This window comes from Theropithecus gelada, chromosome 20 (assembly GCF_003255815.1).
Source record: "Theropithecus gelada isolate Dixy chromosome 20, Tgel_1.0, whole genome shotgun sequence".
NCBI classification, from domain to species: domain Eukaryota; kingdom Metazoa; phylum Chordata; class Mammalia; order Primates; family Cercopithecidae; genus Theropithecus; species Theropithecus gelada.
In genome coordinates, this window is record NC_037688.1 from 52,777,589 (window position 1) to 52,792,692 (window position 15,104).

General features: G+C 46.1%; 1 protein-coding gene across 4 annotated transcripts in view; it reads left to right on the forward strand.

The window, feature by feature from the left end:
• Positions 1-1,425: 1,425 nt before the first annotated feature.
• LUC7L (LUC7 like) overlaps positions 1,426-15,104 on the forward strand; it is a 44,680-nt gene continuing 31,001 nt past the window's right edge. For 2 of the 4 annotated variants that reach the window (XM_025370686.1, XM_025370688.1), the window contains exons 1-3: positions 1,426-1,628; positions 3,558-3,652; positions 11,644-11,742. In XM_025370686.1, the coding sequence (XP_025226471.1) occupies positions 1,568-1,628; positions 3,558-3,652; positions 11,644-11,742 (255 nt within the window). In that variant the 5' untranslated portion in view covers positions 1,426-1,567. Of the gene's footprint in view, positions 3,653-11,643; positions 11,743-15,104 lie in introns of all 4 variants that reach the window. The other 2 variants (XM_025370689.1, XM_025370687.1) reach the window with 2 other exon arrangements.

A 15,104-nucleotide genomic window follows, 5' to 3' on the forward strand; every position in this document is an offset into this window, starting at 1 on the left:
ACCACTGCACTTCACCCTGGGCGACAGAGCGAGACTCCATCCCAAAAATAAATAAATAAAAAATAAAGGCCAGGCGCGGTGGTTTATGCCTGTAATCCCAGCACTTTGGGAGGCTGGGACGGGTGCATCACCTGAGGTTGAGAGGTCGAGACCAGCCTGACCAATATGGAGAAACCCCGTCTCTACTAAAAGTACAAAATTAGCTGGGCGTGCTGGCACATACCTGTAATCTCAGCTACAAGGGAGGCAGAGGCAGCAGATATTGCTTGAACCCGGGAGGCGGAGCCGAGATCAGGCCATTGCACTCCAGCCTGGGTAACAAGAGTGAAACTCCATCTCAAAAATAAATAAATAAATAAATAAAATAAAATATAATAAAAAATAAAAGTTTTAATAGAAGTCTATGCCAGACTATGCACACATAAGTGCCTGCTATAATTCTATTATCACATAAAGTAATTGCTGAGACATACCTGTTTTTAGCCCCTGGGATGGTAGACCATGAGCTCACAGAAGGACGACCACGAGGTTGTAATCATAGAACCTAATATTAATGCCATGACTGATGGCCAAACATGGTGGTTCACACCTATAATCCCAATACTTTGCCAGGCTGAGGAGGGAGGATAAGGAGCCTGGGAGGTCGAGGCTGCAGTGAGCGGTAATCCCGCCACCACACTCCAGCCTGGGCAACAGAGCAAGACCCTCGCTCAAAAATAAATAAATAAATAAATAAATAAATAAATAAATAAAAATAAGTAAAATTCCATGCTTTAACTTTCACAAAAATCATATGAGGGGCACCTTTAGAATCCTCATTTCACAGATTTAAAAAAAACGAGCGTCGGGGAGCTAAATAATATGCTCACGGTTTCATGGCTAGCTTAGAAAAAGCACGGATTTATCTTGTTTTTGATAGACTGTATTTGACATTATTGTAGGCCGGGCGCGGTGGCTCAAGCCTGTAATCCCAGCACTTTGGGAGGCCGAGACGGGTGGATCACGAGGTCAGGAGATCGAGACCATCCTGGCGAACACGGTGAAACCCCGTCTCTACTAAAAATACAAAAAAATTAGCCGGGCGTGGTGGCGGGCGCCTGTAGTCCCAGCTGCTCGGGAGGCTGAGGCAGGAGAATTGCGCGAACCCGGGAGGCGGAGCTTGCAGTGAGCGGAGATCTGGCCACTGCACTCCAGCCTGGGCGACAGAGCGAGACTCCGTCTCAAAAACAAAAAAAACAAAACAAGACATTATTGTAGTTTACCCTCCGTAGAGACTCGTTTGAGGTCCTGGGGGTCTAGAGTAAAATCAGCGTTGGGATTTTGGTTCCTTCCTTGGACAACTTGCGTAGACCACTCAGAACCTCAGTCTCCCCCAAGCACCCACCCTAGAAACTACATTTCCCAGCAGGCTGTGCGCCGGCGCCTTCGTACTTCCTCCCGGCGTCCCCCGCGGCGGGAAAGAGCCGAGTGGGCTCGAGGCCGACGCGACCATCATTTGTCGACGCCGCTGCCGCTGCCTTCCTGAGAGAAGCCGTCGCGGCCGTCCCCACCGCCTCCGCCGGCTACCATGTCCGCCCAGGCGCAGATGCGGGCCCTGCTGGACCAGCTCATGGGCACGGCTCGGGACGGTGAGTCACAGCGGCCAACCAGGCGAGGGTCTGGGGTGGGAGTGAGGCGAGGCCGCCGGGCGGCCTGAGGCGGGGGCCGCGATCGTCTGCGCCTGCGCTTGCGCGGGGCACCGCTCCTCCTCCGCCGCGCGCCGACCGCAGGCGCCGGGCCTTTGTCTAAGCCGGTTTGTCTCTGAGGCGGCCGTGGGTCCAGGTCCGGCTCCTCTTTCGGAGTCTGCGCCACGGATGGGGCTTCAGCCTCCTTCCCGTTTACCGTCCCGCTACTTCCTCCCCGACGGGCGCCGCGGCTCCGTGCCCCTCCGCGAACTGTGGAGTCGGCGAGGGGCTGGAATCAGCGTGGGCTCCAGGTCGCTGGCAGCCGGGTGGCAGAACTCCTCCGAGGCTCCTTGGGAAGAAGCTACACCCGAGGGAGCCGGATGGGCCTCGAAACCCTGGCCCGTTCTGGTTCTGTACCATTGCAAGGGGAGCCGTAAACCGAGCCTTTCTAACGTGGGTTTCTGCCGAGTACTTTTCCAGCGCCCTCCTTCCCCCAGCACACAGGAGAGCCTCTGTGTAGCCAGCGCTTGGCAGTGGTTAGGTAGGTTGTACTGTGTAGGGAGGAGCTCAAGATCCTGATGGTTGTCGCAGGAGAAAGCGGTTGCATCTTCGCAAAACTGTAAACCTGCTGTGGTTTGTGTTTTCTGCTGAAGTAATGAAGTTGTAAGTTCACACTGGCACATTCTCAGGGCTGTGCAGATTATTTGCACTTTATTTCATAGGTGAATAAGTGCTTTCTAGCTTTCTTTGTATATTGAGTTGCTTTTGAATTGCTTCCCATATTTTTATTTCATACAAACTGAACAATTGTGGCCCCTCTATTTTATTTATAAAGGTTCAGTGTATCTTTGCCTGCCTACATCAATCTGCAAGGGAGTTGCAGAAAGCCTCATGTTCATCGAGCCGTGAGTCACAACCAATTTCTAAGCTGTTATAACAAAAAAGTGTTTGCTTTTTTTCACAAGTAACTTTAAAAGTGTAGTTTAGAAAGAAAACATTTTCAATAAAAAGACACTACATTAATCCTGGATGCTTGCAAATCCTAAAATATATTCCTCCTCTAGCGTTGCACAGCTCTGTGTTGTATACACAGACTAGCTTTAGAATTTGTCACATACCACTTTGCCTTTACTTTTATGTATCATTCCCCCGACTTCCTTACTGCAGGTGTGGGCAAGAAAACTTTTCCTTTAACACTTTTCAACAGCGGGCATAAAATTCTGCAGCTGAGGTCTTGAAGAATGCAGATGGGTACAGTATGTGTTGGAGCTCACAGTGTGTATTGACTAACCTAGTTCCTTTTTGCTTTTTTTGGTATTGTCTTGTTAAAAGTGACTCCCAGGTAGCAACTCTCTTTTTTAAGGGTGGGGACGAAAGGGGCATAGGAAGAATAGATCTAGATTATTTAACAGTCTTCGATAGCGTTTGAAAGCTTTCTTCTTCATTCAATTTTGGGCAAAATACTGCCTCTGCATTTGTTCATAACTAAAAGATTAATAAGTAGCTTTTGTTGGTGGAAATTACCAGCTCTATAAGTCGCCCTTGGTGGTTCATGGACCTCTGATTAGCTTGGGTTTTCGAATCTCATTGCCACATGTATATGTGGAGCCAATGGCCTTTTGGTGCTCAGCTGCTTACATCTGACTCCTTGACTTCTTTGGTACACTGATGGAGTCAGATCTCATTAAGTGTGATTCTTCATGATATAACTGGCCTCAAAAAAATGTGTATTCCACTCCAGTGTAAATATCTTTAGATCAGCTTTTCATTGTATTTGATGGGGAGAACACAGAAATGATAGACTGCAAATGATCCAGGTGAATCATTACACTAGTGTTTTCTTGTGGTTAACGTGATAATATTGTCTTATTTAAAACCACAAATGAATTTCAGGAGACGAAACCAGACAGAGGGTCAAGTTTACAGATGACCGTGTCTGCAAGAGTCACCTTCTGGACTGCTGCCCACATGACATCCTCGCTGGGACGGTAGGTGCATTTTGGGGGACCTCATGGAACACTCTGACATGAGTGCTGGGTAGGCAGTGATGGTTTTTCTGTGTTGAATTTTGTTTTAAGTCTCTTTTTCTCTAAGTGGCTGAATTACAGCAGGTAATCCTCCACTTGTATGTATGCATGCATGCGTGCGATGGAGTCTTACTCTGTGTTGCCCAGGCTGAAGTGCAGTGGTGTAGTCACAGCTCACTGCAGCCTCGAACTCCTGGGCTCCAGCGAGCCTCCCGCCTCAGCCTCTTGAGCTTCTGGGAGTACAGGCATGAGCCACTGCTCCTTGCTCAGTCCTCCACTTTTTAACAGGCAGAAATCCTTGATGCCGTTTAAATGATAGATTCTATTCATTTGGTAGGATTTTATATTATGGTACAAATTTCACTGTTGTAAAATTCTGTCTGTAAGATTACCAGATTTTTTTGTAAAGTCATTTATACTGCGATATTCACAACTAAATAGGGCAAGTATTCTAATTTGGCTGTAGCAAAAAATATGCTTTAGGTCCGCCTGAAGTTCTTTGAAGATTCTGCGTGGGTTTGTTTGTTTGACCTCAAGTTGAATGTGTGGAAGACTTTTGATCTAGCAAGGTACATTTTCTTCCCCAAATTATTTGGTTTTTAAAAAATCAGTTGAGGATACATTGATTTTGTAGTTTTGTGTTGTGCCACCCTTTCAAGAAATCAACATGCTATGTGACGAATATAGACTCCTGCAATTTTAAGGTCACTTCAGATGAACAAAACGGATAAATGCTAGCTTTGTGTAATGTGCATTTATTCGAAGTAAGAATTTGAAAAGACTGAATGGTGGAGGATTATCTGTGGTGATTCAGCCACTGAGACAAAAGGAGTCCTATAGAGACCACCCCCATTTTAAGGTTTCACAGCTACCTCACAGAGGATAAAAACTGTTCTCTCATTTTAAGGATGAAATGTGCATGTGTTAGAGGATGTTTTCTTCGTGATGAATCATTGCTTTTATTAGGGAGGAGCACCTTCTGGAAAACCCCTCAGATGTGTTAAATCTTCTCAATCTGACTTTTCTGACAGCAAATGCAAAATGAATGCCAAACCGTGTGCCTCTGTTCCTTAGGGTGTTGTCTGCTGTTTGGCCTGGGGTGGGAAAACGTTACTGTTTGCTGCAGATTACTGTGGGTACCGAGGTCAATACAGATTAATGATTTCCACTCGTCAAAGGCAGTTTCACTGTAGGGTATTTTCATAGGATGCATAACTTCGAATTCTTGATAAACCCATAGTGAAAGAAGTCAGAGCAGGTAGCTGTGTACTCTCAGGAAGATTTCAACCATGTTTTCCTCGGCCAGACCCTGTGTGTGTAGCGTAGCTGTGGAATACTGGTGAGAAAAATAATCTCAGTGAGAGGATTTCTCATTCTTTTTTTTTTCTTCTTGAGTTTGCTCTTGTTGCCCAGCCTGGAGTGCAGTGGCGTGAGCATGGCTCACTGCAACCTCTGCCTCCCGGGTTCAAGCCATTCTCTTGCCTCAGCCTCCCAAGTAGCTGGGATTACAGGCGTGCACCACCACACCCGGCTAATTTTTGTATTTTCAGTACATACGGGGTTTCACCACATTGGCCAGGCTAGTCTGGAACTCCTGACCTTGTGATCTGCCCACCTTGGTCTCCCAAAGTGCTGGGATTACAGGTGGGAGCCACCGTGCCCCGCCAGAGTGAGGGTATTTCACACAAATGTTTATTGTTAGTTATAGGTGAATTCGCTAGATATTTATTGGACACCTACTTTGTGCCAGGCACTGGAGATAGTGTGCCAATAAAGTCTTTACTCTCATCTAGTAGGGGGAGAGGATGCATGATGAATAAGTAAATGAGTAGATAATGAGCTGTTGTAGATTGGGGGAGGAGGAAAGGCCTCTCAGGGACGTGTGAGCAGAGACCTGTATGGTGAGAAAGAACACGTGTAAAGTTTGGGGATTTGGTGCTCTGGGTGGAGAGTGCAGAGGAACAGAAGGAACACCCCTGATGTTTCTGGACTGGCGTGAATTAGCAGCGAGAGGGAGGCAGGGGTTATGGAGGCCTATGAGAACCAGGAAGCCATGGATCAAGGGCCGTCACTCCAGTGTTTGGAGTTGGGCAGGGGCAGCTCAGCAGCAGGGGTTGGAGAAGCATCCTGAGAGGGAGGAGGAAACCCAGGAAACCCGTGTGCATGTGAAGACAGTGCCTTGCACAGGTGTGAATGAACAAATGTCAGAGGCTGCTGATGGTCAGTTGGAATAAGGATTGGAAATTCAGATAGGGTTTGTTGTAGAGATTGATCCTTGTTGGGTTTGTTGTTGTTGTTGTTGTTGTTGTTGAGACGGAGTATCACTCTGTTGCCAGACTGGAGTGCAGTGGAGTAATCCTGACTCATTGCAACCTCCGCCTCCCGGGTTCAAGCAATTCTCCTGCCTCAGCCTCCTGAGTAGCTGAGGTTACAGGCACGTGCCGCCACACCCGGCTAATTTTTGTATTTTTAGTAGAAGCGGGGTTTCACAATGTTGACCAGGATGATCTCGATCTCTTGACCTTGTGATCCACCTGCTTGGCTGCCCAAAGTACTGTAATTACAGGTATTAGCCACCATGCCTGACTGTTTTGGTTTTTTTGGAGACACTGTCTTGCTCTGTTACCCAGGTTGAAGTGCAATGGCTCGGTCTTGGCTCACTGCAACCTCTGCCTCCCATGTTTAAGCGATTCTTCTGCCTCAGCCTCCTGAGTAGCTGGGTCTACAGGTGTGCAACACCACGCCTGGCTAATTTTTGTATTTTTAGTCGAGACGGGGTTTCACCATATTGGCCAGGCTGGTCTTGAACTCCTAACCTCGTGATTTACCCGCCTCGGCCTCTTAAAGTGCTGGAATTACAGGCATGAGACATTGTGCCTGGCGAGAACTGTGTTTTCTGAAGGTTCTGGAACCGTTGGTGCCCTTCCTGGTCAGCAGTGTTAGACCAATAGAAGGTACAGAAGAGAACACAGGTTGTTGAGTAAAAAAGGCCTGACACACTGGATTTAGCAGCCATTTGGAATATTGTGGAAGGACTTAATGAATGTGATATCTCAGCTCTGCTTGGTGTTAGGCATCCAGGGGAATGGCCAGTAGTATTTTTCCCTGCCTCCTTGGCAAAGCTGAAAAAGGTACATCCAAAATCATAGAACCCAAGCCTGTCCTCAGTGTGCTTTAGCGGGGACTGTTTTGGGAGCTCTCACATTGAAAAGTAAGTGCTGAATTTTGCTTCATGTGAGGTTTTTTTCTTTGCTTGCTTTTTTTTTTTTTTTTTTTTGAGACGGAGTCTCGCTCTGTCGCCCAGGCTGGAGTGCAGTGGCTGGATCTCAGCTCACTGCAAGTTCCACCTGCTGGGTTTACGCCATTCTCCTGCCTCAGCCTCCTGAGCAGCTGGGACTACAGGCGCCCGCCACCTCGCCCGGCTAGTTTTTTGTATTTTTTAGTAGAGACGGGGTTTCACCGTGTTAGCCAGGATGGCCTCGAACTCCTGACCTCGTGATCCGCCCGTCTCGGCCTCCCAAAGTGCTGGGATTACAGGCTTGAGCCACTGCGCCCGGCCGAGGTTTTTGTTTTTGTTTGTTAGCTTGTTTGATAGAGTCTCACTCTGTTGCCTAGGCTGGAGTGCATGGTGCGATCTTGGCTCACTGCAGCCTCTGCCTCCTGGTTTCAAGCAACTCTCCTGCCTCAGCCTCGTGAGTAGCTGGGATTACAGGTGCCCGCCACCGCGTCCAGCTAATTTTTTGTATTTTTAGTAGAGATGGGGTTTCACTGTGTTGGCCAGGCTAGTCTTAAATTCTTGACCTCAGGTAATCCGCCCGCCGTGGCCTCCCAAAGTGCTGGGATTACAGGCATGAGCCACCGTGCTCGGCCTCATGAGGATTTGTAATATCATATCTTTTTTGACAGTTGAGGTTTTTATAATGGAAATCAATTTGAACTTAATACTTTGTTGTACTTAAGGTTTTAGGGTCTACTTCCTTTGGTAGTAGTTTTGCCTTTGAATAGAAAGCCTTGATTAGTTTAAAGCATTTTTTTCTGATAGCTAGCATTCATTTTTCAGCTATAATGCTTAGTTTGTGGAAACTATATGTGTATATTTTTTTGTTTATTTGTTTTTTGAGATGGAGTCTCGCTCTTTCGCCCAGGCTGGAGTGCAGTGGCGCAATGTCGGCTCAGTGCAAGCTCCGCCTCCCGGGTTCACACCATTCTCGTGCCTTAGCCTCCCGAGTAACTGGGACTACAGGCGCCCGCCACTGCGCCCAGCTAATTTTTTTTTTTGTATTTTTAGTAGAGACGGGGTTTCACCTTGTTAGCCAGTATGGTCTCGATCTCCTGACCTCGTGATCCACCAAAACTATATATATATTTATATTATTTTTTTTTTTGAGATGGAGTCTCGCTGTGTCGCCCAGTCTGTAGTGCAGTGGCACAATGTTGGCTCACTGCAAGCTCCGTCTCCCGGTTTCACGCCATTCTCCCACCTCAGCCTCCGTAGCTGGGACTACAGGCGCGCACTACCACGCCCAGCTAATTTTTTGTAGTTTTAGTAGAGACGGGGTTTCACCGTGTTAGCCGGGATGGTCTGGATCTCCTGACCTCGTGATCTGCCCGCCTCGGCCTCCCAAAGTGCTGGGATTACAGGCATGAGCCACTGCGCCCGGCCCGAAACTATATATTTTAAAGGAAAACACCAGAGCTTAGAAGAGTGAATGAGGCCAGGTGCGGTGGCTCATACCTGTAATCCCAGCACTTCAGGAGGACTAGGTGGGCAGATTACTTGAGGTCAGGAGTTTGAGACCAGCCTGGCCAACATGGTGAAAACCCATCTCTACTAAAAATACAAAAAAATCAGCTGGGCGTCGTGGCGTGCCCCTGTAGTCCCAGCTATTCGGGAGGCTGAGGCGGGAAAATCACTTGAATCTGGGAGGGTGGAGGTTGCATTGAGCTGAGATTGTGACACTGCACTCCAGCCTGGGTGACAGAGTGAGACTCTGCTTAAAAAAAAAAAGGAAAAACAGAATGAATGAAGTAAAAGTTGTCAGATTTTCAGTGACAGTGATTTTAATTGCAAATCTGGTTTCCAGAACCACTGTTGTCCTATCTCTAGGTCTTCTGTGTAACCGACCATAACGTGAATTCCATCTGACTTCAGAATAATGATAAAGGAGAAAAGTCAATCTTTTGTCAAAATAAAGATCTCCATACAAGGCAGACCCGTTGTCTGCCGCCTCCGTGTTGGCTTTGTTATTGGTGATACTGAAGGACGATTTGTTAACGAGCATGCCACATGGTTTCTTTTTAAATTTATTTTATGTTATGTTATGTTATGTTATTTATTTTATTTTTTATATTTTATTTTGTTGAGACGGAGTCTCACTCTGTTGCCCAGGCTGGAGTGCAGTGGCATGATCTTGACTCAGTGCAAGCTCCGCCTCCCGGGTTCATGCCATTCTCCTGCCTCAGCCTCCTGAGTAGCTGGGACTACAGGCACCTGGCTAATTTTTTTTTTTTGTATTTGTAGTAGAGACAGGGTTTCACTGTGTTAGCCAGGATGGTCTTGATCTACTGACCTCGTGATCCGCCTGCCTCAGCCTCCCAAAGTGCTGGAATTACAGGTGTGAGCCACTGCGCCCGGTCTAGCATGCTACATGCTTTCTATGAGACTGTATCCCAAGAGTCAGACATGCAAGCCTCTCTATTTTTTTTTTCCTCAAGATGGATTAAAGGTTTAAAGCCTTCCTTTCTTTTTTTTTTTAAAAAAAAAAGATGGGGTCTTGGCTGGGTGTGGTGGCTCACGCCTGTAATCCCAGTACTTTGGGAGGCTGAGATGGGTGGATCACCTGAGGTCAGGAGTTTGAGACCAGGCTGACCAACATGTAGAAACCCTGTCTCTACTAAAAATACAGAATTGGCCAGGCGTGGTGGCACATGCGTGTAATCCCAGCACATGGAAGGCTGAGGCAGGAGAATCGCTTGAACCTGGGACGCAGAGGTTGCGGTAAGCCAAGATTGCACTCCAGTATGGACAACAGGAGTGAAACTCCCGTCTCAAAAATAAAAACAATTTAAAAAGATAGGGGTCTCTGTTGCTCAGACTGGAGTGCAATGATTCAGTCACAGCTCACTGAAGCCTTGAACTCCCAGGCTCAAGCGATTCCCTCACCTCAGTCTCCCAAGTAGCTGGGACTATAGGCACATACCAGCACACCCAGCTGATTGTTAATTTTTTCATAGAGACAGGGTCTCGCTGTGTTGCCCAGGCTGGTCTTGAGCTCTTGGGCTCGAGTGATCCTCCCATCTTGCCCTCCCAAAGGTGCTGGGATTACAGACATGTGCCACTGCAACTGGTACTAACGTCCCTTTTTTTTTTTCCTGATTAGGTAGACATGTTCTTTTGTCCTACTGGGGGTGTCTCCTAGTTGGGATGTTGGGTTTTGTTAACATGCACTCTAACCTGACACCATGATCCTCAGCACACAAACCTCCCTGTTGCTGTGTAGATGGCCAGAGGCAGAAGGTGTCTGCATAAAGTCCTATACTTAGGATTTAGATTAAAATCATACACTGTTATCTAATCGTACTGCATATGGTACACATAATAGCATATCATGCTGTTCTTACTGACAACATAAATCATTTTGTTTTAGTAATCAAGCGTTTTGTTTATCAAATGGAGGAACTGAGTGGGACAATTATCTGTCCTTACTTAGATGTCCAGGGTCATTTCCCAGGTTGAGAAAATGTGTAAAACATTTATTTGGCTATTAACCAGCCTGTTCTCCCTTATTCCCTTTGATATATAATCAGCTACACAAAGTCAAGTGTTAGGTTGTGATGTAATTGCGAACACCTAACTTCTGTCCGCTCTTTCCTCTTCCTCTGTATCTGCATCTTAGGCAGCGAGCATCTCGAGTGGTCAAGATTGCAAGACAGGATGCCTAGAAACTTGTTGCAGTGAGACTGTTTTCTGGCCCTTTCCTTTTTTTTTTCCCCCTTTTTTGAGACAGTCTCACTTTATCATCTAGGCTGGAGCCCAGTGGCATGGTCTCAGCTCACTGCAAACTCCACCTCCTGGGTTTGAGCGATTTTTGTGTCTCAGCTCTCTGAGTAGCTGGGATTACAGGTGCCCCGCCACTACACCTGGCTAATTTTTGTAGTTTTAGTGGAGACTGGGTTTCATCATGTTCGGCAGGCTGACCTTGAACTCCTGACCTCAGGTGATCCGCCTGCCTCACCCTCCTAAAGTGCTGGGATTACAGGCATGAGCCACCACGCCCAGCCCTGGCTCTTTGCTATCCCTGCCACCCCATATGCTACCATTTACTGAATCCTTGAACTGATGCATAAATAAAACTGGGCCAGGCACAGTGGCTCACACCTGTAATGCCAGTGCTTTGGGAGGCCAAGGTGGGTGTATCACTTGAGGTCAAGAGTTCGAGACTAGCCTGGCCAACGTGGCAAAACCCTGTCTCTACTGAAAATACAAAAGAAAAAAAATTAGCTGGGTGTGTTATTGTGTGTTTGTAATCCCAGCTACTCGGGAGAATGAGGCAGGAGAATTGCTTGAACCCAGGAGGCGGAGGTTACAGTGAGCCGAGATTGTGCCACTGCACTCCACCCTGGGTGACAGAGTGAGACTCCTTCAGAAAACAAACAAACAAAAAAGACCGACAAAAGCCAATTAATTTAGTTGTCATGATTGCAGTCCAGTTGTCTCTGAGTCTAAAATAGAAACTTTATTAAATGCATCAGTTTCAAGTATCATGTAGTCACGATGGTAAAAGTGAAATGAGGCTTCTCAGCCATATCTCCTTTCTTAATTTTCTTATTACAGTTTTAGTGTTCGAAAAAATGATCATTTATTTTGGTGACAGTTGAAATACCAAGTCCTGTTACGTGCTTTCTACAGTAGGTGGGCACTCAAGTCTAAATTTTTTGTTTTTTTCCCACAGCGCATGGATTTAGGAGAATGTACCAAAATCCACGACTTGGCCCTACGAGCAGATTATGAGATTGCAAGTAAAGAAAGAGACCTGTTTTTTGAATTGGATGTAAGTTTTATTTGATGTTGATTTATTACTACTGTGAAGAACCCAATATTGAACTAACAAGAAAAATGTAACATACGTAAGTTTATGAAGCAAAATAAAGTAGTTGCTTGTTATCCTGCCACTCAAGCTGAGAGCTGGAATACAGCCAGTAATGCTTAATCTTGTGTCCACCGTCCTATCACTATTCTAAATGATAATATGTGCTATCTCATTTTGTTGCTTTTAAAAATATTTTAAGTACATTTTTATGAGTCCTTGAACAATGTTTTTTTTGCTTAGTTTTGAGCTTTGTGAAAATGGTTTCATAGTGTAGAGAGTCTTTAAAATTAGATTTTTTTGGTTCAGTGTTATGTTTCTGTTTACCCAGGTTGTTGCATATTGTTTGTTTTCATTGCTGCTTGAATAATCCTCAAACGATCCATCCTTTATTCGTAGACATTTAGATTGATTCTAGTTTTGCTATTGCAGACTATGAATATTTTTGCATAACTCCCTTGTCACGCAGATAAGGATTTATCTTGGGTATATTCCTAGGAAGGGGATCGCTGTTTTGTAGGGGATACCCATATTTATCCTCGCAAGACAATTTTGTAATGTCTTCTTGTTTCTTCTATTTGGTGAAGTCCCATAGCAGTGTCTACACGCTCACCAACACTTTGTATTATCAGACTATGTAATTTTTGCAGTTTAGTGGTTGTAAAATGGTATTTCTTTCTGTTCTTAATTTGCATTTTTTAGTATTCAGTAGTTGTGTTATTTTATCTGCGTTAGTAAATGCTTTTTTTTTTCTTTTTTTTTTTTTTGAGATGGAGTTTTGCTCTTGTTGCCCAGGCTGGAGAACAGTGGCGTGATATTAGCTCACTACAACCTCCTCCTCCCAGGTTCCCCAGGTTCAAGCAATTCTCCTGCCTCAGCCTCCCGAGTAGCTGGGAATACAGGCATGAGCCACCATGCCCGGCTGATTATGTATTTTTTAGTAGAGTTGGAGTTTTTCCATGTTGGTCAGGCTGGTATCGAACTCTCGACCTCAGGGCATCCGCCTGCCTCAGCCTACCAAAGTGCTGGGATTACAGGCATGAGCCACCACACCTGGCTTCCTTTTCTTTTTGATACAGAGTTTCACTTTGTTGCCCAGGCTGGAGTGCAGTAGCATGATTATAGCTGACAGTAAGTGAATTGCTAGGCTCAGGTGATCCTTCTTCCTCAGCCTCCTAAATAACTAGTACTACAGATGCACACGACCATGTCTGGCTAATTATTTATTTAATTTATTTTAATTTTTATTTATTTATTTAGAGATGGAATTTCGCTCTGTCACTGGAGTGCAGTGGCACTATCTCAGCTCATTGCAACCTCCGACTCCCTGGTTCAAGCAGTTCTCTTGCCTCAGCCTCCCAAGTAGCTGGGATTACAGGCACGTGCCACCATGCCCAGCTGATTTTCTTTGTTTGTTTGTTTTTTTGAGACAGAGTCTCGCTCTGTGCCCCAGGCTGGAGTGCAGTGGCGCCTTCATGGCTCACTGCAAGCCCCGCGTCCCGGGTTCACACCGTTCTCCTGCCTCAGCCTCCTGAGTAGCTGGGATTACAGGCGCCCGCCACCACACCTGGCTAGTTTTTTGTATTTTTAGTTGAGACGGGGTTTCACTCTGTTAGCCAGGCTGGTCTCGATCTCCTGACCTTGTAATCCACCCACCTCAGCCTCCCAAGGTGCCGGGATTACAGTCGTGGGCCACCGTGCCCGGCCTGTTTATTTTTGAGACAGGGTCTTGTTCTGTCACCCAGGCTCGAGCGCAGTGGCGTGATCATGGCTTGCTGTAACCTTGGCCTCTTGGGCTCAGTGATACCCCTGCCTCAGGCTCCTGAGTAGTTGGGGATACAGGTGTGTACCACCACACCCAGCTATTTTTCTTCTTCTTTTTTTTTTTTTTTTGGTAGAGACAGGATCTTACTATGTTGCCCAGGCTGGTCTGAAGCTTCTGCCCTCAAGCGATCCTGCCACCTTGGCCTCTCACAGGTTTTGGGATTTCAGGTGCGAGCCACTGTGTCTGGCCAGTACATCCATTTAGAGCAGCGTTTTTCAGCTTTTTTTCGTTGTTGCCCCCAGTGGAGCCTTTTTAGACATTTTTTTCTGTTGTTTTGAGACAGAGTCTCCTTTTGTTGCCCAAGCTGGAATACAATGGTGCAGTCTTGATTCTGCAACCTCCACCTCCTGGGTTTAAGCGATTCTCCTGCCTCAGCCTCCTGAGTAGCTGGGACTAAGGCATGCACCACCATGCCCAGCTAGTTGTTTTGTATTTTTAGTAGAGACAGGGTTTCACCATATTGGCCGGTCTGGTCTCAAACTCCTGACCTCGTGATCCACCTGCCTCGGGCTCCCAAAGTGCTGGGATTACAGCCATGAGCCACCGTGCCTGCCCTAGACTTTTTATTCTAATTGTCCCATTTTACCCCTCACCTTGCCGTCACTATGAAATTTTGATAACACAGACAACCTGCATATCTGTTTATGTACTGTGATTTTTTTGCTGGGCCACAGACCATTGTAATACATGGTATTTTTTTACTCTTTAAAATCAGTGTTCTTTCCTGCCTCCATCAATAATACATTAATTTTTTTTTTTTTTTTTTTTTTTTCGTTTCTTTTTGGAGGCCGAGTCTCACTCTGTCACCCAGGCTGGAGTGCATTGGTGCAATCTCAACTCACTACAGCCTCTGCCTCCTAGATTCAAGCAATTCTCCTGCCTCAGCCTCCCAAGTAGCTGGGATTACAAGTGCCCACCACCACACCCGGCTTATTTTTGTATTTTTAGTAGAGTTGTGGTTTCACCATGTTGGCCAGGCTCGTCTCGAACTCTTGACCTCAGGTGATCCACCCACCTCAGCCACCCAAAGTGCTGGGTTTACAGGCATGATTACACAAGGCTGGTAAGGATAAGAATACATGATTTAAAGTCACTCAATTTTAATTATTTTTTAATCACCTAATTATCCATCACTAGTATGACCAGAGGTGAGTAGAGGGGTTTGATGCCTTTCTGGTTCTTGAAGGAACTGAGCGTGGGATGAGGGAGCCAGTGAAAAATATAAAACCCAAGGGAAAGGGTCCCTCCCCTTGCATTACCAGATGTCAATACAGTTTAGAGTAAATTCTTTTTTTTTTTTTTTGGGGACGGAGTGTCAGACTTTTGTTGCCTCGGCCGGAGTGCCGTGGCATGATGTCGGCTCACTGTAAACTCCACCTCCTGGGTTCAAGCGATTCTCCTGCCTCAGCCTCCTCAGTACCTGGGATTACAGGCACTTGGCACCATGCCTGGCTAATTTTTTTTTTTTTTCTTTTTTTTTGAGATGTAGTTTTGCTCTTGT